The sequence below is a fragment of the Prorops nasuta genome, unplaced genomic scaffold (assembly GCF_024137725.1).
Source record: "Prorops nasuta isolate Cenicafe-Biocafe unplaced genomic scaffold, Cenicafe_Pnas_1.2 PNAS00006, whole genome shotgun sequence".
Classification (NCBI taxonomy): Eukaryota; Metazoa; Arthropoda; class Insecta; order Hymenoptera; family Bethylidae; genus Prorops; species Prorops nasuta.
Genome location: NW_027116803.1, coordinates 1,091,472 through 1,114,802, shown reverse-complemented (window position 1 = coordinate 1,114,802; position 23,331 = coordinate 1,091,472). Strand labels below are relative to the sequence as shown.

General features: G+C 37.0%; 3 protein-coding genes across 5 annotated transcripts in view; 2 read left to right on the top strand and 1 right to left on the bottom strand.

Annotated features, from left to right (window-relative positions):
• LOC136773998 (aryl hydrocarbon receptor protein 1-like) overlaps window positions 1-3,240 on the top strand; it is an 82,527-nt gene extending 79,287 nt beyond the window's left edge. For both annotated transcript variants that reach the window (XM_066728009.1, XM_066728010.1), the window contains exon 11: window positions 111-3,240. The gene's annotated coding sequence lies outside the window, so the exon portion shown is untranslated. The remainder of the gene's footprint in view (window positions 1-110) is intronic.
• An 85-nt stretch (window positions 3,241-3,325) lies between these two features.
• LOC136774201 (uncharacterized) lies at window positions 3,326-6,144 on the bottom strand. 2 transcript variants are annotated; one of them, XM_066728357.1, is made up of 4 exons: window positions 5,754-6,144; window positions 5,568-5,679; window positions 5,136-5,498; window positions 3,326-5,064 (listed from the first exon to the last, which is right to left on the bottom strand). In XM_066728357.1, exons 1-4 carry the CDS (start codon window positions 5,873-5,875, stop codon window positions 4,696-4,698), a joined length of 966 nt encoding a protein of 321 aa, XP_066584454.1. In that variant the 5' UTR covers window positions 5,876-6,144; the 3' UTR covers window positions 3,326-4,695. The 2 variants fall into 2 exon arrangements, with proteins under 2 accessions (XP_066584454.1, XP_066584455.1); XM_066728358.1 differs by having other exon boundaries at window positions 5,760-6,144.
• A 3,970-nt stretch (window positions 6,145-10,114) lies between these two features.
• LOC136774194 (uncharacterized) lies at window positions 10,115-18,077 on the top strand. Its single transcript, XM_066728347.1, has 2 exons — window positions 10,115-11,001; window positions 15,548-18,077. The coding sequence occupies exons 1-2, from the start codon at window positions 10,783-10,785 to the stop codon at window positions 16,682-16,684; spliced, it is 1,356 nt and encodes a 451-aa protein (XP_066584444.1). The 5' UTR covers window positions 10,115-10,782; the 3' UTR covers window positions 16,685-18,077.
• The last annotated feature ends 5,254 nt before the right edge of the window (window positions 18,078-23,331 follow it).

Sequence of the window (23,331 nt, the reverse complement as noted above, 5' to 3'; positions counted from 1 at the left end):
ATTTGGTGGATAGTGTTTTGCTTTTGCTCTCAGTGTCTCGATTAACTCATTTATTCTTCTTCAATTTATCCTACACTGTATCAGTATTAACAAGATTGTTCTGGTTGCAGGTGCATCCGAAAATATATCAACGTCGAGACGATTTACAAACCCAGTGACTGTATTATACAGATAATGTTAATTAAACTATTAAGGATATTCATATATAATATTGTAATATACTCATATGCTAATAATCGATTCACTATGACATAACGTTTCGTTACGCTAATTTATCTATATATCTGTTAAGGGAGTAAACCTATAGCATTGATGGAAACATATCAATGCTGCATCATTAAAACTTTAATGTGAATTCAATCGTTTGAAGGTTAAGCCGACATACACATTACTCTATATGATTGCACAAAAGTTTCGTACATAAAATAATTTCGTAATTATTCAAGAAGTATATTCCAGTTTAAGAAGCGCAACGTTTATACATATTTTAATTATTATTAGATTTATGCATCAACATATCTTATTCAATCGTATTATATTTTCACTTTTACCCGCGTCATGCTCTTTTGTTTATAATTTTCCAAACGAGGATACGAATTCTGTGATATGTGTTAGATAATTTAGATGTAATGGTTTTTCTCAATATTATTCGATCGTATTTATTAAAATGGAGCGGAGAAAATAGCGAATGTCTTTTTTTATAAATCAAAGGACGCGTCAGGTCTAGTACGCGAGTGAAATATTTGAAATATTTTGGTTAAACATGGTATCGATTTCGCGTCTGGTTGCCTCTTTTATTATGATAGTTTAATGTGTTCCTATCATTATCTGCGGGTTAAACCACGAATTTTTCAAAATCAAGGTCTGGCTTGTAATGGAAGAATTTCCTAAACAACGTTAGACCAATTATATTTAATTAATTATAATTATTATTCTAAATTAATTGCGAAATTTCACTCAGTATTATATGATGTAATTTACATATTATATTCATTTTTCATCAATGTTAATTAACGACAGTCATCTCGTCATCAAATGAACAAAAATCGGTCAATAATGGACAACAATTAAATAGTAAGGGATTTTTGATTGTTAAATTATATATTTAATCTCTTTTCGTCCGAATTCCAATTTCGCTAATCTTTTGTTAATTAATTGTTGTTATTGTACTTAATTAATTTATACTCTATTTATGTACAAACTTCATACGGTGATTGTAATCAAGCTAATGAAATGACCTCCATAAGTTTAACTTTTTTAAATTGGATTACCAAGCTGTATTGATAAATTTGTATTAAAAAAATGTTCTATATTTATTTCGATATAATAACGCAAATTTATTATATATTAAAATTGTTCCCTGGAAACATATCCAATTTTTCTAATTTTAATATGGACAGGCATTGCAGAGAGTATTATTATGATTATTTCGTTATATTTAAATAATGATACTATTGCCTTATACTATATACTTTTGATCTTTCAGCGCGTTTCGTTTAAAATGATTTTATCTTCAGCTCGCATACCTCTAAATTGATAATAATAAAGCTTTAAGAAAAATATTAGAGACGAAGGAAACCAATAACCAATAGTAATTTGATTTCATGTCTTCCTAACATTGTCTTCGTACGTTCTCCTCCGATTTCTTTCACCTGTGTAGAAATACTAATCTACCCTGTTAAAAGGTAATAGTTCTCATTGTTTAAAGCGATCATTTAAAAATTGTTTTTAACCCGCAATAATAACTTCTGCATTCATTACATTGCAATATACTATTATAAGATGCTACTAGTACTGATAAGTAATCAAGTCTAGTCCATATAGTAAAGCAAGTTAGTTAAAAATATGCTTAAATTGTGACAAAATTCTCGCATTTATATCACTCTAATCGACAATCTTATATACATATATTAATAGTGAGAATTTGCGTTGAAGTACCACAAATTAGAAAATTCAATAGGTAATTCATATTTATTAACAACTATTGATTAATTATTAATTATGAATGGCTTATGTATATTGGTTGTGAGGATGTTTTGACAATCTAAGCATAAATGTATATTAATTGTATATTTATAATAGGTATTTCTCGACAAGTATATTAATTAAGATTAGTCGGTTTAGGTTTTCAAAGAATAATTAATCCATACAAAGGGTAATAACACACACACTTACGAGTTTGTACCTTATTTTCTGACAACGCGTTAATTATCGAATCGACTGTATTCCGAAGTACCATCGCGATATATATTTCAGTGAAGTTAAAAATTTAATAACTCGTAAAGCATCCTATTTTTAGAGTACAGTTCTTATTTTGAAATACGTTTAAAAAGAAATTTGGAAAAATTGTAGATAAATGGCAAACGATATTGTACAAAACAGCATATCTTAAACGCTAATAAAATTTATTAGAGATATAAATATTTGAATTTTATACATTTCCATTTTGATGATTCATTGAATTTGGAGCAAAATATGAATTTTAAATGTTACTTTTAAAATGGTACTTTATAAAAAAAAACGCAAGATATATTTTATTGAAAAAATACTCTAAAATGGAAATGCTATACTCGCTTTAAATTGGAATAAATTAAAGCAGAACATATCGCATAATTATACCACTGTTGGAAAGTAAGATACCAACTAAACTGAGCCACAATGTTTCAGAGAATATTTTTGAAATCTTTTCCATATAGAGTCGCACGGGTTCCATCATTTTCAATGACATATAATTATTAGTTAAATAAGAGACATCCGCATTCATTCTTCATATTATTAATATCTTTAAAGCAAAAACCAAATCTGATTTTCTTTTCTATGGCATGGTTTACGAGACACTTGCAAAACTAATGTTATTTCTTGTGTATTCTTTTCTCTTACTTTGTAGTACTACACCTCATTTGATTTTTGCGATCAATCTCTTATTTTTAATTTGAGAGTACAAAGGCGTTTAAGAAGCCTTACTTCCAATGTTTATTAATGGTAAGAATTAAAGCTCCAGTTTTATGCAGGTACATTTCTTTTAAGCTCTCCATTTCTTCCTCGTGATCATTGAGAAAAAACAAAACAAGTTATAATAAATGTGTATATCATGCCAAATCGAATTTTAATCTCGATTTCTCTATACATTTATCTCTGATATATTATATTCTATAGGTTCTACTTACTATTAACTTTATTCCTAAGCTCTACAGATAAAATTTTAAAGCTGTATCAAATGTTTATATGAAATAAATTATAATGCAATAGAAATAATAGTTTCTTTATTTATTCTATGCACTGCTGAAGATGAAAAATATAAAAATGGATTAGTGTCTATCTTAGAAAACCTTTATTGAACAAAAGATTACATTTCAATACATACTGACACTTATAAACATATACGTATATAAAGTCATGTATAATACAAAAATTCTTGAAACAATTATTTTTTGTTCTATTAACTTACACATTATATGTATAAGGTTCTCCAAATAAAACCACCTACATCATGTACCTAAAATTCTGTTTAACTTCGTTAATTTCATGACTGCAAGTAATATACTGATTTAAAATTTTTTTTAAAAACCTTTTTGAAGTGTTTGTCAACTTGCTCTTAGGAAGGTTTTGTACAAAAGTTTAATGTTTCGTACTTCTTCTAGTTATGAAAGATCTACAAAATTTTATATTCATGGTTTAGGCCATATTATCTGGAGAACCTTCTAAATCACGTAATAAAGTATAATTTTTCATTTAACCCTGTGAAAGTTATATCAAACGTTATTTAAAAGAACGTGTCATACTTGGAAGCACAGTACTTAGCAACAAAATATTTTTCAATATAATTGACAATTATTAAGAATCGTTGGAAATTGTTTTAAATCAAATTACCAAAACCTTAACAATGATTTTTTGTATAAACGAAGTTATAATAAACTATAACACAATAAGATATACAAGGTGAATCAGGAGGAATACGGCGAATACGCTCCATACTCTATGACTATATTCTATGCTTTAAAAGCAAGTTGAAGTGCCTTTAATATTTTTTTTTATTTTAATATTTTGCTAGACACAAAGTGATTAACATTTTCTCAGATTTATCTTTATCTTATCTAAACAGAACGATAATTGATCTTCATAGACAAAGTATAAAATCTTTAAAGGCCAGTCATAATATTTTGGAAAGTTTATTGTAGAAATGTTGTTACCAATACAATGATAAAACCATAAAATTGCTATTGATGTTGTATCTTGAAAATTTCAAGATGACAGACACATGAAAAAGATGTTACAAATTTTTTCCAATGTATGCTATACATACCTATAATTTTACACATTCTTCCTGTCTTTGCTCGTATATTAACTAAGATATTGACTGCATTTTGAGTGGAATATTGATTATAATGAATTTTTTCAAAATTTTAATTAACAAACTTAATTTAAAAGACTTTTAGTTTTAATAGGTTTAGTAACGAAACATTATTATAGTGCTGATGAAAATCAGTAAATACATTTTGAAAAGGGACACAATTGGTTACAGCACTTACAAAACTCAGCTATATTATATTGAATAAAATTTAAATACATCTATAGATTCAGAAAGAAGTGTTCATATTTATAGAAATGGTCACTCTCATCAGACTAATTGTATCAAGTTTATCTTAAGCATAGACTCGATATTTCAAATAATATTGGGAGGATTAGTTAATCCTATTAGTACAGTCGCTTTCGCTTTGATGAATTATGTAAACTTTTCAACTTTACAGATGATTTGTTTCTTTGCATAGAACGTACTAAAATCTCTTCCAAAGAAACACACGATTCACAAATATCACCTTCTGTAACTTCTAAGCTACATAGATTATGGCGATATCTTTGTTTTGGATCTTTGTAAGCACATTCCAAATTAAGGTGTCCATATGTGCTTACTTCTGGACCTCCCATACAAACCTTTAATTCATTTGTATAATCTATAACATGCATAAAATCTTCGAATGCTCTTACTATGCATGGTTTCTTTTTTATTACTGCTCTTGAATTCAATAAAAATAAATCATAATTCATTCTTTGATCAAAAACAATCTGAAAACATATGCAAGATTAAGCACACAAATGAGAAAGATAAAATATTAAAGAAATTTCAAATACCTTACCTGCTTTACATAAATTGGTATAAGACCAACTAAAGGTTCATTCTGCACTATCATCTCACTAATTACAATACATCTCTCTGGTAAATCCACACAATGCATTGCCCATGATTTACTTGGCAATTGTGGAATTAATGTACCATTGAAAATTGAGTTAAATAATTCACTAGAAGACTGCTCTGAATTGAATTCTTCATGTATTGCAGTACAGTCATCTAATAGTGATAATCTGAGGACATCTCTTTCCTTTCCTAGACTAGACTGATTATTTTGTACGGAGTCCGTTTGTGTCTTGTCACTTATATTCTTATCAGACACTTGGGAAGATTCATTAGTCTCTTCTACATCATTATTCTTGGGCAGCTCCTGTAAAAAAATAATTTCAGTTATCCAGTACTAAATATGAGATTCATATATTCCTTTTTTCATTCTAACCGATTTGGAATCTTCCTTATCTATACCCTCACTGTTTCGGCTAGAGTTGCTTTCATCAGTTGTGAAATCTTCCAATAATTCATTACTGTCTTCATTTTTCTCCATGGACTCCCTGATTAGTAAAAATTTATATTGGTAAAATACATAGTAAAATATATAAGAGAAATATCATCAATATTGACAAACTTAGACTGATTAGGTTTGGTTAATTTTGTCTTTCTTCCTTTTAATTTCGGATTATGAGTATAAAGAGTCTTCGTTCCCTTCCTTGCAGATCGACATTTGATTACCTCATTCGCTTTCGGCATTTGAACTATTATAAAACTAATATCTTATATGACTGATATAAAAAACTAATATATTGGAGAGTAATTGAACACACACACACAGTTCGATTTAATTTCACATTCGGTAACAAAGGGATTGATAACAATTATTTAATTTAGCCGACTGTCAAAAGAATTATTAATACTTTATCATATTTTATATATTTGGACCGGCTTCATTATACCCATAGTTATGACCACTGATAATTACTGGACAATGGGGATATATTGGACGGCAAGCCGGGCGAGGACTAACGAAGACAGAGACTGACTAAATGCTTAAAATTTGGCGCACAGACAGTGCACTGACTGCACTGGCACATTAGTGCACTGTTTGACAACTGGTGCTCCCTATGAGCGCCAACCGATACTAAAATATTTAGATAATAGGTGCTTTCCTTTTACACGAAAACTCAGTTAAATCTCCGTTATGAGACTCAGTTGAGTACAGTTTATGTTACTTAAACTGTATGCAAATGAGTCTCGATCAGACTCACTTTAGGTGTAAAAGGAAAGCAATGAATATTGGAAATTTGAAGATAATTTTTCCTAGTTCAGGCAGAACAGAATTATTACCGAAAAAGAGTCCAGGCTAATAAAAAATGGTATTGAACAACAATTACCACAACGCTGAGGTAAATTCAAGTTCGATTTCTACTTGCGACCTTTCATCCATATTTACATATTTAAACATATACTAGTTTTTATCAATTATAACAAAATCCAATGGCGATAAATGTTTATAACTCTCAGTCATATAAATTTAGATTTAATTATATAAACGAGAACAAGAACATAACATGCATAAATGATAATAAATAAAATAAAATATCTGTCATATATATAAATTGTGATATACATAGAAATGTTGTATTAAAAAAGCTATAAAATTATAAATGTTAAGGTATGCGCGAGTGAAAATAAATATATAGCAAAAATAATTACACGCCTAGGAAACGAAGCTAAATAGGGTGAAGTAATTACTGTTAATTACAGTTTTTTATTAGTCTGGATTTTTTTTGCTAAATATCCCCTTTTCTGCTCTAGTATTTTTTTGTTTGTTTAAAGCTCGATTAGTACTGCTGAAAATCGTCAGTATCGGTTGACGTACATTAGAGGTGCTATTTGTAAAATGTGGTAGCCACTTTTGCCTAGTCGTCATCATACAATCTCTCCAATGCAATTTTGAGAGAAGGTGGAGTTAATGAAATATTTTACACTAATTTACGCGAAACAGACTCCATCTGATGAGGTTCTAATTGATTCGAGCATGCTCCGTTACGAATGTTTCAAGGCCTCCAAATTCCAATAGCTTTCGTATAGAGATCAAGTAAGGAAGGAATTATTTGCAGTCGGTAATACCGATCGAATCCTTCGTTACTTTCAGTGGATTATAGTTAACGTCTGCCAAAAAGTCAGACTTACTACTTACTATTAAAACTAATTTGATCTCTCATCAGTAAATATTTGTCTTTTTACCGGATGATGAAATTGCTAATAAAAATAATTTTTAACCATGTATATTTTTAATAAAAAGATTAAAATATTTAACATTTGTATGTATTTTTAGAAATTGATATACATATAATACACCGCGAAATCAAATAAACAAAAATCCTAATATTAATCTGTAAATTAACATTGTTTTGAAAAATTGATAATTTGTTGCTCTTCATCTTAAGAAGTTTTATTTTATCCAAATATAATATTTTATAAAATTTAAAAAAGTGTTACTGCAATGATTTACGTATTAGGAGTTCTAATTCTTTTATTTAAGCTCATTATTGAAATAATCATGAATAAATAGTTATTTGTTTTTATTGAAACTTAATTAAATGAATTAAAAATGAATTTAATTATAATCATTTTTATTTGAAACAATTTAAATAAAGATTTATTCGAATCAAAGGATTATTTTCTCAATGTCTTATACACCACCATTAATGAATTTATGTGAACATACTAAAGGAAGCATTAAAGTGTACCTTCTGCTATATAATAATGTTTGATTTATGGTAAATATTACCACTGCTTATAAGTAAGGCGGTATATAGTAACATTACGACTGAGTAGTTTCACCTAAAATCTTATGTAGTTTTCGAACATCAGCAATATTTAAAAACCTAATTCAATTTCAACAGCAACTTTCGAATCATTAGAGAAGTAAATTCTAGACATAATTACGAAATTTTCTATATAAGTAAAATAAAAATGTACAAAATAGTTGATTTATCATCAAAATAATACCGAAATTTAAGAATCGTTTTTTTTTCTTCAAAAGAGATACTTTCTAGAAATGAAAAAAGGCAAAAAATTATGTATATACCTAAAATATTTCTATTTCGAGTAATACAACTGGATTATTTAATTTCAACTTTAGTTTAACCCTTTCAGATCGATATCCATCCCAATAGACGCATGTTGAAAAGACCTTGGATATTCTAATGATATTGATTTAAAGTGAAAAGTGTTTGTATATATATATATATATATCTTGAGACGCATTATACGGTAATAAAAAATGTTTTTTAAATGTTAACAATTATATTAAACTAATTTAAAAGGTGACGTATATAAGATTAAATGTTTATCGCTATATTTAATCAAAGTCTAAAAGGGTTAAAAATCAATAAATTCCTTTTTTCACAATTTATTTTTATTTTTAGCAAAACTATTGTAGTCATATTCGAAAATGTTATTATAGCGATTACTTAAATGTACTGAAAATATAGAATGTAACAAAAATATATAAATATATTATGTTTTATGAATAAGAAAATACAAAGAAAGAAAAATTTAAGCATTTAAATATCCATTTTGTTGTTGATGGATTCGAGTTGTAAGTAGTATTAGTATACTATAAGCTATTAACGATGGAAGTAGCGAACGTGAGGACGTACAAAATTATGGTGCTACACAATTTTATGAGGCGAGTAAACGAGGGAACAAGCATACTGAAGAACGAATCATGAGCGACCGAAAGGGAGTTGGGTGGGTGAAGCATGGAAGGATTTGCCTGTTGAAATTGCAAAGAAGGAGGAGTTGCCGTAGGCATACGCCCTTCGTTTCAGAAGATACTAGAACCATCTTCAAATTCCATAAAATTTCAAGCTTGAACGTCATCTCAATTTTATCTTACGTGTAGTAAAAATATTAATTCAATTTATAAAATCCTTTTTAAGTGTTTTTTACGTACATCCCTACGAATTATGACATAAATTCAACAATTATTTTTGGTCTTTTTAAAAATTGTTATACAACAATGATAATTCAATTTCATGTCTCTGTAAGCTATTATTAACAAAATTAAGCATTTGAAAATTCAAAAATAAATGAGCAAAAACTATTGACAAATAGTAGGGCGTGGTCATTACTACAGATCTTTTTGCAAAATAAATTTTTCAAAAAATAATATAGTCTACCAGCAACTATATGACTATACATAAAATGTTAAAAATCTATAATTGATCCCAATGAAATAAGCTCTCATATTTCTCATGCTTACACACGTACCAACTTGGTCGTTTGCACTCTGTTGCTTGGTAAAAAATTAATTGTGAAATTCTTAAAATACTTTGGACCAAACAATATTCCTTAAAAAAAGAACCCTTTGAATGGGGTCCATCAACAAGGTCAGAGGAGATATTTCGAATAATGGTGAGAGGGGCGTAGAAGAGTTGCGGTTTGATCCTCGCAAGATTCCAACAAGATAGGCTTGTAGCATTGAATGAGCCGGCGAGTCAAGCCGAGAATCTCGGCCAAACTAAGAATAATCGGCTCCTGATCGATTGGCTGGTCTGATCGGAGCATTCACGGTTCGTTTTCCTCCATCCTCCATCGTTTAGAGAGAAAAGAGCAATTGTTAAAGTGGACGTGGCTTAGAGTCGTGGGCGTGTCAATGAAGCCACTCCCTATGCAGGTTGAGCATATAACATCGACCAATGAGAAAGCAGAGTTGAGATTAAGAATGGTCAGAATAGGAAAAGGAGTGGGTGCTTGGGAGAAAGAAAATTGGCTAGCTCGTGGGGATAGAAGGGAAGCGTGTTTAACCAGAGCTGCCAGTTGATTGGACGGAGCTGATCGTTCCGGGTCAGAGCAGGGTTCAACCAGAAACAGAGGATACCTTGCGTTGGACCGTCCCAGTATCCGAGTGGGGGTACTCGGCATTGCGGGGGTGTGGGGATAGTCTAGCCGCAGTATCCGTGGAGACCTGATCGCGGCCACTCTCAGATTCTTCGCTCTTCGAATCCATCCAAAAAACCAACCTTCCTGTCTTTCGCAACGCTCCAATCTACCAAGCCAGTGATAGAAACCCCCACATTGGACCTCCCCGGAACCACGGTAATCAGTGACATCGACCAAACTACAGTGGCCTTGTGTTTTTAATGTTGTTATCGTGCCGATACGATTAGGAGCGACAGGTATACAGTGATTCCCGGTCAATTTCTGTTAATTTCGCTTGAAATCCTTCTGAAAAGTGATAAAAGGGCGTTTCCAAAAAGGGACGGTCCAAGCTACAGGGTGTTTCGGTTAGAAGGGAATTATTTTCTATTATGAGAGAAGGATTCGTGGCTGTTTCGGCGACGTTAAGAGAGTGATAATTTGCATTTGGAGCAAAAACTGGATCCGTCGGATGGCGAGCGAGAATGTGAGGCAAAGGTGGATGGTGCGATGGTCTTCTGACTTCCACCAGGCATGGACAGGATAAATCTGCAGCGTCTGCAGCTCCGCGTGTACAAGCTGGATTAGTGGTTCGACTCGCACAGCGTATAGGAGAGGACAAGGAGAGAAATATAGCGAGCGAGGGAGCGAGAGAGAGAGAGAGAGAGAGAGAGAGAGAGGAAGTCAGGGAGCCAAAGGGAGAAAGAGAGAATAAAGTAGCCGGGAGAATGCCGCGACCACCTCGCGATACCTACGGTGACCAAAAGCCGCCGTATTCGTACATCTCACTCACTGCAATGGCCATTTGGTCCTCGAGGGACAAGATGCTGCCCCTAGCGGAAATCTACAAGTTCATCGCCGACAGGTTTCCTTATTACAGAAAGGACACACGCCGTTGGCAAAACTCCTTGAGGCACAACCTCTCCTTCAACGACTGCTTTATTAAGGTTCGTTCTACTCCATTTAGTCGAGTTTCGTGGTTTTCAACCGCAATCGCAAAAACTAATATTCAATTGAGCCTGTCATTCGACTCTGTTCCACCGTTGGTGCAACGCACGCGGTCACGTATAAACTCCACTGCATCTCTCTCTCTCTGGATGGAGATAATTTTATTGTTAAATTCACGTTTTTACATTGTGATTAATAAATCTAACGTTGAAGGAACATTGCAGTAAGAAAATCTCTGTTAAAATGTCATATTTGCATGCAGCAATAAATTAATCAACTTTATAAAGTGGAATTTTGTAAGATCTCCTACAGCCGTAAACTATAATAATGCTTCTTGTATTTTAGAACCTCAGTTTTTCCCTCTAATATGTACCCACTTCTATGCAATACGAAATTATGTGATTATGCATTAAATTGTACAGTCAGCGATGATAAAGTACTTGTCTCCAAACAGCACTTTCAAGATATTGCGTAAATTCACTGCTGTATATGGAATTTTCTGAAACTATTTTTTCATAACACCGGCATATTTATCGATTATTTCTGTAATTTGCAGTTCTTTCTGAAACATATGGTATAAACGTATATAATACATACATGATATTTAATAAAGTTTGATGAGTAATTTGATAAAAATACTTTGAATTTATTTATTATTCTAAATTAATCATAATTTAGCAATTGACGAATGAGCTCGGGAATTAATTAGAGAACAGAATTAAATCATTAATTCGCTACGTTATGAATTTAATTAAATGGAACTAAGCACCTTAGAGCTCCATGCTGGAACGAAACGTTAAAAATGAAAACATTAGAATACATCAAAGGGGTGAGTGTAATAATCGTTTGAGAGAACAAGCATAATCCGTGAATACATCAAACAAGAATTACCGGTAAAATAGTAGAAATGTTTACTCGAAGAAAATACATACACGCATAACTGATACAGGTGCTCTTGATGAATTGGATACAGCACGAATTAAAGACAAATCCGTTTTCACGCCATCAGAAATACAAATTTTCTGCTTCAATAAATATTTTAAAACTTATTGATAATAATTATATCATTTATTTTTAATACTATTACAATAATACAAATAAAATTTAGTAATATATTCGTGAATTTTCGAGTAATCTGTGTTGTTTAATGTTTATAGTAAAATGTATATATGTATGTATAGAAAACTGACGTATAACCAGCAGTGATATACTATATGTGTATATCGAAGGGGAGAATTGCATAAATTGTAAGCATAATCCGTTTTCGTGTCTGAAAGCTTTTGAGTTGTTGAGATCGTGTTGGAGCAAGGTGCTCATTGGGCTTCTTTGACGGCGTCTGGTTATTTTCGCGTATTCAGGCCATCTGTTTCACACCTGCTAACGTTGCAATATTGCCATGGCAGGTTCCGTCAAAATAAAAGGAACCGGTTGTCGGCTGATCTGTCTGCGATATTGATTACATGAAAGTTTGACCTTTCGAGATAATATTCACTGAATCCCATCGCAGAAGCGTGACAAGAAGCAGGAAACGTCCTTTCAATTGTATAAATCAAATCATTTTATCAGATTATTAAAATGAGGCTTTAAAAAAAACCTTTTCTTAATTGGCAACACTCAGAAATGACGAATTGCCTTCATTGGTGAGCTATTCGTCACTCAATATCGATTGTTTGTTTAAAATGTTTGTATTTTTCATATACAAACCTGTTTTAATACAAGGAATGCTTGAAATAAATTTTTTGCAGAATATACTGCTTTGATATATTAATAATTTTGTGCACTTGATAAAACACAAATCTTGAAAGACTCTGAAAAATAACGTTGAGGTATAATTTAGGGTGAATGGTATCAATTGTTTTGCAGAAGACAGTTTCTAGACTCCAAATGACTACCTCTATTAAGAAGCGGAAAATAAAATCATAAAGTATTTTAAAATATATGTAGATCACATTAGCAATTCTAAGTTTGAAAGTCTTCGACTATTTATGGATATCGAGGTTTGTTATTATAATGGACATGAGATAAAAATTGGAAACAATTTTAAAGCCTGAGATAATATCTTCTTGATCGAGCCGCGTTCGGTGGATATTATGAAATGGAAATGGAAAATAAATTAGTCCGCGACGAAGGGGGGAGATTGATCAAATAAGAAAGGATAAAAAATTTCGGGCGAGCAATAATTTTTCATTCCACTGTGTGTACGTTTGATCGTATGCAAAATATTGAAATAGAATGAAGAGGAGCTTGGTCGATAAATGCATTAGGGCATATAGAAAAAACGTGCCAAGAACGTCCTCACTTAGTGATTAATAGCTTCTTGTTATCAATTAGAATGGAAATTATGTAAGCAATAAATCTTATCCGTGGTGCATATAAAACCGTGTGTAGACGAGCTCTAATGCGCGCTACATGAAAAAAATAATAATTACCATGAGTGAAAATTGAGCGTAAAACTGGATCCTTACACTCGCCTATATTTTTCATTATAAATTAACAATTTAATCCCGCTGGAAATTCTTATTTAAATTGGACGTATATAACAGTTACTTGTTTAAAGAACCAGTACTGTGTTTCATATCGTGCTTACGGTTTGATAGTTCACTCCAAAGTGAAGTAGGCTGCATGTAGTTATTTGTGCATACACAGTTATTGATCATTTCTTAGCTTTCGCGATAAAAGACAGCATTGCATAAGCCGTTTATCGGTAAGAAAACTGTATACGTAAATGTTTCTCGCCATTTTTATGATACTTTAACAAACTCTCGCGTAAAAGAGCATACAATTTTTATTATCTGTAATTACAGTATTTGCAATACCATTTTGGATAAACAATTTTTAACGAACACCGTGTGCAATAGTTTAGTTCTCGGACGTTTAAACCGTGCAAAGTATCCATCAATTCTGCTCGCTGACGTCAATATTATACATATATCGCGAGAGGAGGAGAAGAAAAAAAAAAGAACAGCCAATAGAGAGAATTTCAATTAAAATTTCTATATAGGTGAGGTCAATGGAATAATTATAATAAAAGAAAACGATCGCTGCATGGATGTTTATTAAAATGAGCGCGTATGCAAATAATTAATTCAAGTTGACACACAATTAGTCGTTTTCTAATCACAGTCTGCTCGCGCTCCTACACAGCGTAAAGTACTATACGCGCAGTATCATTAATCACAATGTATTACGGATTGAAAATATCTAAAGCAAATGAAGCATTTCCGGTTGTCTAGGAGATCGCGCGCGCATGAATCTATAGCTGTATATATACACATGTACGGATGCATTAGAGAGTCGCCATTTTGGTTCATTGGCTTTCGTTTTTCTAATGCACCATAATTCCACGCAAGATCCTGCCTTCCTTCCTACCAAGTATCGTGTAATACACAAGCGCCGTGTAAAGGACCGTGTCTTCTATCGAGCTTTCGAGTTTATCACGTAAAATAAACAGGTTTTACATTTAATAACGCGAAACGTTCAGCCACCGATCAAGCAAGTTAATACGATCGCAAAGGAAACTTGCTCCCGACAGATTAATGACGGTATCAAGGGAGTAAAATATATTACGAGCGCCATTAGGGCTTCCTCGCCATATCCAAGGATGACCATCGTTATTACAAATATCTTCCGCGAATGGATAATGGAAAACCATTTAACCGTCCCCTGCATGCGCTCGCTGCACCTTCCCCGAGCAACGCCAATGACTCGGTGCATGGACAAAAATCCATGCGGAAAATAGCTTGACAAATTTTCGACTCATTTGAAAATATCGTAAAATTTCTACGACCAAATATCTCACCCACCGCGGATGAAATTTTGATGTATCGTTGTCGTAAAATGCCTTCCTGACAACAATCGCGAGAATTTCAAGTGGATCCGCTTGTTTTACGCGTCTTTTTGGCTTAATAGACCCTGCGAGACGTAGACTCTTTCGTTTCCTCGTAAAAGTTTATACAGCACAGTTTTTACTCGTTACATCGGTTAGAATATAACGTGGCTTGTGGCTCGCAGATGCAATCCTCTTGCAACGTTCCAACAGGAACATAAAAATAATTAAAGGAATTTCGAGGCTCCATCTACTCGCCTAAAAAATTCCTAAGTAACTCGCCCCATCCACCAGTGCACGACGTGTGTTCGAACCGAGTTAATGATTGCGATCGAGCAAACAATCGCACTGCACTTTTTCAAATCCATGCATTACACATTCGAGGCAAGATTGCAGTAGAGTACGTATATATCGTAATTGATGATCCGAGGCATAAAACTGTCGGAGGATATAAATCCCTGGGTGGGGAATGCAAGAGCCAATCTTCCTTGTAGATTAGGAGTCAGCGGTGAATTAGGCATTGAATGGCGGTTATCTCGGCGATCTCGGGAAACGAGGAGCGTAACGCGGTTACCCAACCATCGTGAAATGGAAAAAAGATAAACGTAGATTAGCGCGTTGAATTATTTCGCAGGGATGTACTCGAGTCGAATATATTTGCTTGTTTAAATGACCCACGATTGTAATTAACACTGAAGGTGCGTGTGATGTTATTACAGGTGCCACGGGGTCCACACAGGCCAGGCAAGGGAGCCTACTGGGCTCTGCATCCGGCAGCGTTGTCCATGTTCGAGAACGGCTCGTTGCTGAGGCGCAGGAAGAGATTCAAGCTGCACAAACCGGACAAGGAGTTGCTCAAGTCCGAACTGCAGGCTCTGGCTTCGGCGATGCCACCCCCGACACCCTCGGAGCCCCCGAACGGAGTGGGACCACTATCGACGAGTCCCCCGACGTCCGCGGCTGCGGCCGCAGCAGCCGCGGCGGCGGCCAGCAGCCTCAGCGTCGCCAATCTTCACCGTCTTCGGGACGACCTTCTGCGTTGGGAGATGCAGGAGCGTCGAGCCATGCTGGCCGCAGGGTCACCGGGGGCCACGGCCACCTTCGGACGCTTCGAGAGCAGCTACTATCTCTTCTCACCGGAACTACGCCAGAGACTCGCAGGCATGGAGCCCTCGACGACACCCCCGGAAGCCATCAGAGGCTACGAGTCCCAACTGCTTCACTCGGCATCCTGGAATTTCTCCAACTTCGCTGGCTCACCCTACGTGAACCAGCTACCTAGCGCCTATCTTCATCCGGGACCAGCCAGACAAGCCCTGCCGCCCCCGGGGGCGGAGATCCCCGAAGGTTACCAGCTCTGCGAGAATCGGATAGATTCCGGTGGAGGGGGTGGAGGAGGCCTTTACGAGGTTGGCAATTTTGACGCTTTTAGAGATAAGGCCGACGATGACTCGTCCAGGACAGCCACGAGTATCTACACTCTGCCGGCTTCCCCCAGAAGCTCGCCTCAACCCAGCTCGCCCCCCATCGATGTCTCCAAGCGTTTCCAGAGGGACGCGAGGGGCTTCAACGAAATGGTCGAACCGTCGCGGTCCAGCGACGTCGAGTCCAACGCGACTTCCACGACCAATGTGATCAGTCCTTCGGGACTAACCGGCAAGAAAGCCAAGAGACCCTTTACTATAGAAAATATCATTGCTCCTGATGAACGCGAAGCCAGTCCCGAAGCTATAGTCGAGTCCTTAGCCAAGAAATCCTCTTTGCTGGCCGCTCCTAGGCCCGTTTACGTTGGTTACGCCACTTTACCGGTCGCCACCTCGGGGTTACAGAGGTCACCTTTCGGCACGGCCACCTGAGGTCTCTAGAAACTCTAATCTCATTCTCGAAATCAATCAACCAAATCCAAACCATATACTCCATCGATCCTTCGCCATTCAGTGTCCGTTCCGTTCTTAGTCCGAATCGCGAACATGAGTTTTCGTCACGGAGGATGAACGAGCCTCTGTACCATATCGTATAACCTCGTTGATCCTGAATTTTGGCGTCGAGTTGTAGCTTAATTCCTCTTCGGGAAAACTCGTGCGTCTTCTTCATCTTTTTCTACTCACTGTACTCCCTACCTGCCTGATTTTTTTATTCATCCTTTTTATATCCCTGCGTCTTAGCCTCGCGTGTTGCGCTGTGGTATCGGAAATTTAAGCTCCCTCGAGGCTACCATCAGGGTTCATATGGATTATTCGACGGTAAATTGTTGATTATTTAAACAACACGGGGGAGGAAAACGGTGTAATACTGAGTAAGTGATTGGTTCGTAAGCACTAGCTCTTTCGAAGCTTATCGTCAGCAGCGGTAAATGGGAGAGTCTTCGGCTCTCGATGGATTTACAACTATACAGTTGCGCAATTTTCCTTCCCATGAATTTCCAATCGATCGTGTGTATCATTGAGTTCCTAATGCACGAAGAAAGTTAATAAAAGAAAAAATATTGAGATACCACAATGACGCATCGCTGTAGTCCTTAGAAAGATTTTTCCAAGAAATTCCTCCTCCGTGTTGTTTCTCCCCAACGCACCACAGTGCAGCGCGTTGAAAATTTGTAAATATTTATACAATTTAGTACGCGTATGAAAAAACAAATATTAGCGAGTGAGAATAAAACGCTAATTTTTGCCTTGTACACGTATCTTTCAGCGTATACGACTTATGCATATGATATAAATTATTGTTGTTCCGCTCATAGTCACGATATAACACATTACAAATAACGTCGTATGAAAAATATTGTTCCACGTTTCGAGTTGTCCCTTTGTATTATTAATGCGTTTTCATGAATCGTTGCTCAGTTAACGAGATCTACCTGTTGTATTATTAGCTTTATGTACCGACAAACTATTACTCAATCGTTGAAAATATGAGAATAAACAATAGTGGACGTATGTAATACGACAAATATCAATCATTATTTTTGTTTAAGCGTGCAGCCTATGGCACGACTGAAGCTTTACACAAATCATTCTCCAGGTAGTCTGCGTATGCGAGAGAGAGAGAGAAGAAATAAAGAAGTATCTGTAAATTACGAAGCGAGTAGGAAATATAATGTATAGTCTGTACATGAATTCCAAAATTAGCGTTACCCGTCATATTATTATCAGTCGTACGAATACATTTGTAAATGTAGGCTCATTTCATGGACAAATAAATTATTGTATGTACATATAAATTATATAAAATATACGACAATTAATTTTACATCTTAGTCTGAGTTTATTGTAGCAAATCCTTATCGTGTATATAGCAACTATACATATATATATATATGTATATATAACGCTCGGCAAAATGCTTATACCGATGAACAAAAATGCGAGTTAACCGTGGAAAGTAGAATACATACGTGCTTCTAATAATTGTTTCGTTTAATTGCAATATAACGTAAATGTTGCGTTTTACGATGATGTTCGCACAGACGTGGGACGGATCACGTGTGAGGGTAAGGTTTGCAAGATTGTGTTCGTCAATTAAGTGGAAAAACGTGTTGATTTCACGCATGGTTTGAAATTACGCGCACAATGGAGATTGTTTAAAAGCGCTGCGTTGTCGGGAATGAGAAACGAGGACCAACCGGAACTGACTCCTTTCAACGCTGGCTTGCTGCGGCTCTGGAGAATTCATATCCAGCCGTGTAATAAAAAAACATCATTTATACTTAATTTCCTTGGCGAATAGCGGCAGGGGATGGCACGGGCTAAGATTGAATAACTTTGGCAAGCCTCGATATACCCGGTGGTCCATCAGGAGTCATCGCTGACCGAGCAAAAAGATTAATGTTATTTAATTAGAAAAGAACACACATACACACCCACGAGTTTTGCCAATTAACACAATTACAATACCAACGAGAAATTGTATAGAAAACACTGTTGAAATATATATTCTCGCTTTCGGTAGCTTCTCAACACTCGACCGTCGTAATTTTGGATCGACCATTGTTCCCCTAAGTGACCAATTTTGTTTACAAGATAATTGAGGCTATTGAGAAGCGACGACTGATTAGCGCAAATTTTCACCAGAGTTTTAAGCATTCGTCGTTTGCGACAAACTGCTCGGCCAATTGTGCGAGGAGCAGGAATGCAAAAAGTATACGAAAAATGGCACAATGAGCGGGCCGAAAGGTTGCGTGTCTCTCCTTTCAATAAGAGAGTGCGCAGGGCTGATGTGGGAAGGACGGGGTCCGTTCGGGAACACTCGTGTTTCCCGTCAGCCAAGAAATACCAAAACGCAGAACGGACGGAGAATTCTTCGCGTGTTTCGCACGTATTTCGCGAGCCGTGTGTGTTATTCCCCATCGAGGCATGACGAATTTTGTATTTTAATTAAAAGAACGCGTGGCGAGGAATTATCGCTGATCGGGATTCGGGCCGCGCAGGATGATGAGTTTTGATACGTTGGGACGTGGCGATAGTGATGGTGTAGGTGCGGAATTACCGCGAGCGAGCGCACAGCTCGGCTTCGGAGGTATTCGATCCTGGCACGGCACGGCATGGCATGGCATCAGGGCAAAGTCGGTTCGAGCCGAGTAAAAGACGTCGAAGGGGTTCTCAGGACCCCGAAACGAGCGGGTCCCGAAGTACCTTAGGCTAAATGCAGTGGCGTGGGGACAAGGGTATCGCAGCAACGCCAGCATCAACAACGCAACACAACGCGAGAACGCAACAAGCCTTGATCATCGTACGAGCGCGGCATCACCCTTGGTCGGACTCTCCAGCCGGAATGCCTTTCATCTTGCATCCTCTTCCCTCTTCCCTCAGCTTCCTTTCTTTTTCTCCTTTAAACACCCGCTCTTCAATTCGCCTTCTCTACTCTTTTTCCTTTCACACCTCGACGTTCCGCCTGCAAAGCTCGCGCGAGCAAATATCTCCCGCGCGCGTCCCATTTATACCTAACCATCGAAATCTGCATTTTTTATGTTTAAAAAAAAATCAACAATAACATTGCACGCGCAAAAAGATAAATTACGCGAGGAAGAATTTTTTAGGGTAGAGATTGTAAAAAAGAGAAACGATAAAAAGTATATACGGTGGAAAATTTCTTTCGCCGTTGCACGTACGTCACGGCAGAATATATATATATATATATATATATATATACAATGTAAACATAATGAACTCTGGCAAAATAGCGACGGCTGCAGCGCGGCGCGGCGCGGCGGCGGGCGGTTCCAAGCGCAAACGAATATAGTTGAGTTGCCTTGCCTCGTCCTTCTCGTTCGAGACTGGCCGAGCGAGCCACGGCGATACACGTTATAGCATAGCGTGGCTATCCTCTCTGTCCTTTTTTGCCGGCGCGAACTTGCTCCGAGCCTTGTTAAGTCCTTGCTCCGGGCCAGTAAGAGCCGAGGCGCTGTAATGGCTTAAATAATGACGCTAGTACTTACAGCTGGAGAAACGGTTTTGTTGCCGCGAACGCTCGCTTGCCCGAATCACGTGAACCCATATCCCAGCCCTGCCAAACATACAGCTTCGATATTTCCTTCGAGTACCCTCGAACAATCGGCCGTTTCGTCCTTTTCCAATGCAACGTAATTGCATTTTCTTGCGAGTCTCTCGCGTTGCTCGAAATAACATCGAGAAAACTTGGGAATCCCCTCTGGTGCATGGAAGAGCCCATTGTTCGCGCGAGAGATTCCCTATAAACGCCGCTGCTCGAGTTTCACGCTTATGTTGCGCCGCGCGGCGCGTTCTATTAGTCCACAAAGTGACATTCGTGTCAGAGCGAGCAATAAGCCGGCAAAAAATCAAATGTTGCCTCGGCCTACCGAGGATAATCAGGATATTACTTAGCGTGCCTCTCGCTACTGCCTCATTCCCGCAGCATCCTTATTAATCTATCCTTTATTTGATACCATCCCTGTATAGCTACAGATTTCAAGCAAAAAAACAACTAAACCGTTATTACACCGGCTATATAGTACCATATACTATAATTTAAAATGCTTTTTTACCACTGCCGAGCTCTTCTTTGCCATTTAAACGTTATTGAAAAAGTAGTTCGTGAGATGTTGTAATGAGAAAAATAGAAATTGGGTCTGTCTACAGCATTTATTGTGCAGAGATTGTTTCTATTCGATGGGATTACGTGTGGTAGGTTCAAGTAGGAAATATAAGTATGGGAAGGAGAGGGGGGGGAGGGGGGGGTGGGGAGGGATGGAAAAGAGAAAATGTCGAGAGATGGTCGGTAAGAATGCGATGGTCGGATGATCCGCTGATTATGCCCACACTGTGTTGGCCATGGGGTTAAAAAAGGAGCGAAAGGGAGGGAGAGAGAGAAAGGTGGCGGCAGTAATTTGGGATCGGCGAAAACGTAATAGGTTTTAGGGAGCATGGAGTAGAGGGTCGTCGGGTGGTGGGGGTGAATCCCCGTAGGCGCACCTGTAGTCACGGCAGAGCCACGCTGTCTGGAAGACCCAGCCGCTCCATCCTCATTTTAGCTTAACCATATCTTTCTCATTCTACCTCCTCCTCCCCCCCCCCCCCCTCCCTCATATCCCCATTCCAGCTCCCAACAAAAATTCTCTACACACAATAAATGTCCCGATCGTTAAAATTTATTGAAAGTTGCGAGCAACGATATCTCAAAGATTAGTGAGCTCTTAAAGTAGCGTTTAAAAAATCTAAGGTATACTGCAATATTTATTTAAGGGTTAAAAAGTTTGCAGCGTTGGAGCTCGCGTTCACCGCAAAGAAATTTTTACATGAGAGCCACGCTGTCTGGACGGCCCAGCCAGCCTAGCCTCGTTTCAACCTTTCTCTTTGTCTCTCTCCCTCTTTTTCTTTCTCTTTTAAACACAAGCATATACACACTTATATATATGTATATACCATATCGCCTTTCATTCCTTTTTCTCAAATTATTTCCGTCTGATAAAAATGTAGAGACTCCCTGAAATTGCCAATTACTTAAATTAAATACCAGAAATACACGTATAAACTCGAGATTAAACGCAAGCAACGATATTATACCGAGTTAACATCGCTGCTTGGATTAAGACAATACTTTAATGTAAATCGTACATATATATATATATATAGACGATGGAGTGCAACTATTTCGCATCGTTCCTAGAAAGCAGTACCCGTGTAATAAATTGCAGTTGCGGTTGTAGCAAGTTACAGATTAGCCAGATAAAATCGAGGGCTTTTAAGATTTATGAATTGATACTATCTTTACTATAAATAAACTTGCTTGAAACGTTTTTTAGTCCCTTGGCAATTTGCTAGTTTCTGCAGATCAATTGCTTTTCGAAGGAACTTCTTGAGGTTTCCGGTATGTGCCTTCTTTCTCTCGGCCTCCTCATTCTTGTTTGAGAAAGAGCTTGGCGAGAGCAAAGGCGAAGAAGAGGAAGAGGAGGACGGAGAAGAATAAGAGAGGAGGAGGATCCTCGAACGCCGCCACCGCCGAAAACAACGCGGCACAGAAGAGGCAGTCCCTATAAATCATTTCCTACGACCCGTTCATACCTCGACGCGTCTGTGTTTCTCATCTCTCTTCCTCTCTTGCACTCGCTCCCCTCCTCATCATTGCCCTCCACGGCGATTCGCACTGCGAGCAAAATTTCCTTCTCTGATCCTGACCGATCGCACGCTACCGAAGCCCCCCCCCCCTCCCTCTTTTATACACTTCCTTTGAGATTTCAAATTCGAATCACTCGTACACGATCCATTCACCGAAACTCATGTACAACACTTCCCCAAATTTCGTAAGGGAGAATAAAGCAAAATAAGAATATACTGGAATTCTCGAAGAGTTCTAAGTTAAAAATAAAACATTAAATCGTAAGTAGTTTCTTTCCTCGAGATCCAACCGCGATTATTCAATATCGCATCGAGCAAAGTTCTTTCATAGCAGTTGTTACAAACCGTTGGAGCAACGACCCTGTTATTACACGAAAGCTCGTCGTAGCGTGTGAGATTTCCTGCAGGAAGTACAAAAGTACGTATTATATACATATAAACGAAGACATTTGACTGGGCTATTTTGCAGGAAGAGCACCACGCAGTACGATCGTGCGGAATGCAAGAATCGGGACACTGGTGGATCGAGTCCTGGCAGAGACTCGGGGAACGATTACACCCCTTAGGAAATGTCTGGGGGTTAATGGTACGCGAATATTACGCTCGCATTTGCAGGGGTTGGAAAGTGCGGCGCAATGGGAAATCTGGAGGAACGATAGAAACTACACACGGTTGCTCATGGGGTTCCGAGGAACGAGCGTCGGCCATGATCTATAGTGACTCCGGAACTTAATGAGCCGCTACATTACAAGGTGGAACGAGCAGAAAGATGGCGACGCCAGTTGCTATGGTACGAGCGAGAAGAGCGTCTTAAGATCTCGCTGAAATATTTATACGTTCGCTGCATCATTGGTTAATATCGGTTTTAAGAGTCTCGCAACTTTGTGTCGGCGTGTTTCTTGGAGTAAATATATAATAAGGCGTATAGCCGC

Coding starts and splice junctions, on each gene's coding strand:
- LOC136774194 (XM_066728347.1), top strand. CDS start 10,783: ATGCCGCGACCACCTCGCGATACCTACGGTGACCAAAAGCCGCCGTAT. Junction 11,002..15,547: donor TCAACGACTGCTTTATTAAG/GTTCGTTCTACT, acceptor ATGTTATTACAG/GTGCCACGGGGTCCACACAG.
- LOC136774201 (XM_066728357.1), bottom strand. CDS start 5,875: ATGCCGAAAGCGAATGAGGTAATCAAATGTCGATCTGCAAGGAAGGGA. Junction 5,680..5,753: donor ACCAAACCTAATCAGTCTAA/GTTTGTCAATAT, acceptor TTTACTAATCAG/GGAGTCCATGGAGAAAAATG. Junction 5,499..5,567: donor ATAAGGAAGATTCCAAATCG/GTTAGAATGAAA, acceptor ATTTTTTTACAG/GAGCTGCCCAAGAATAATGA.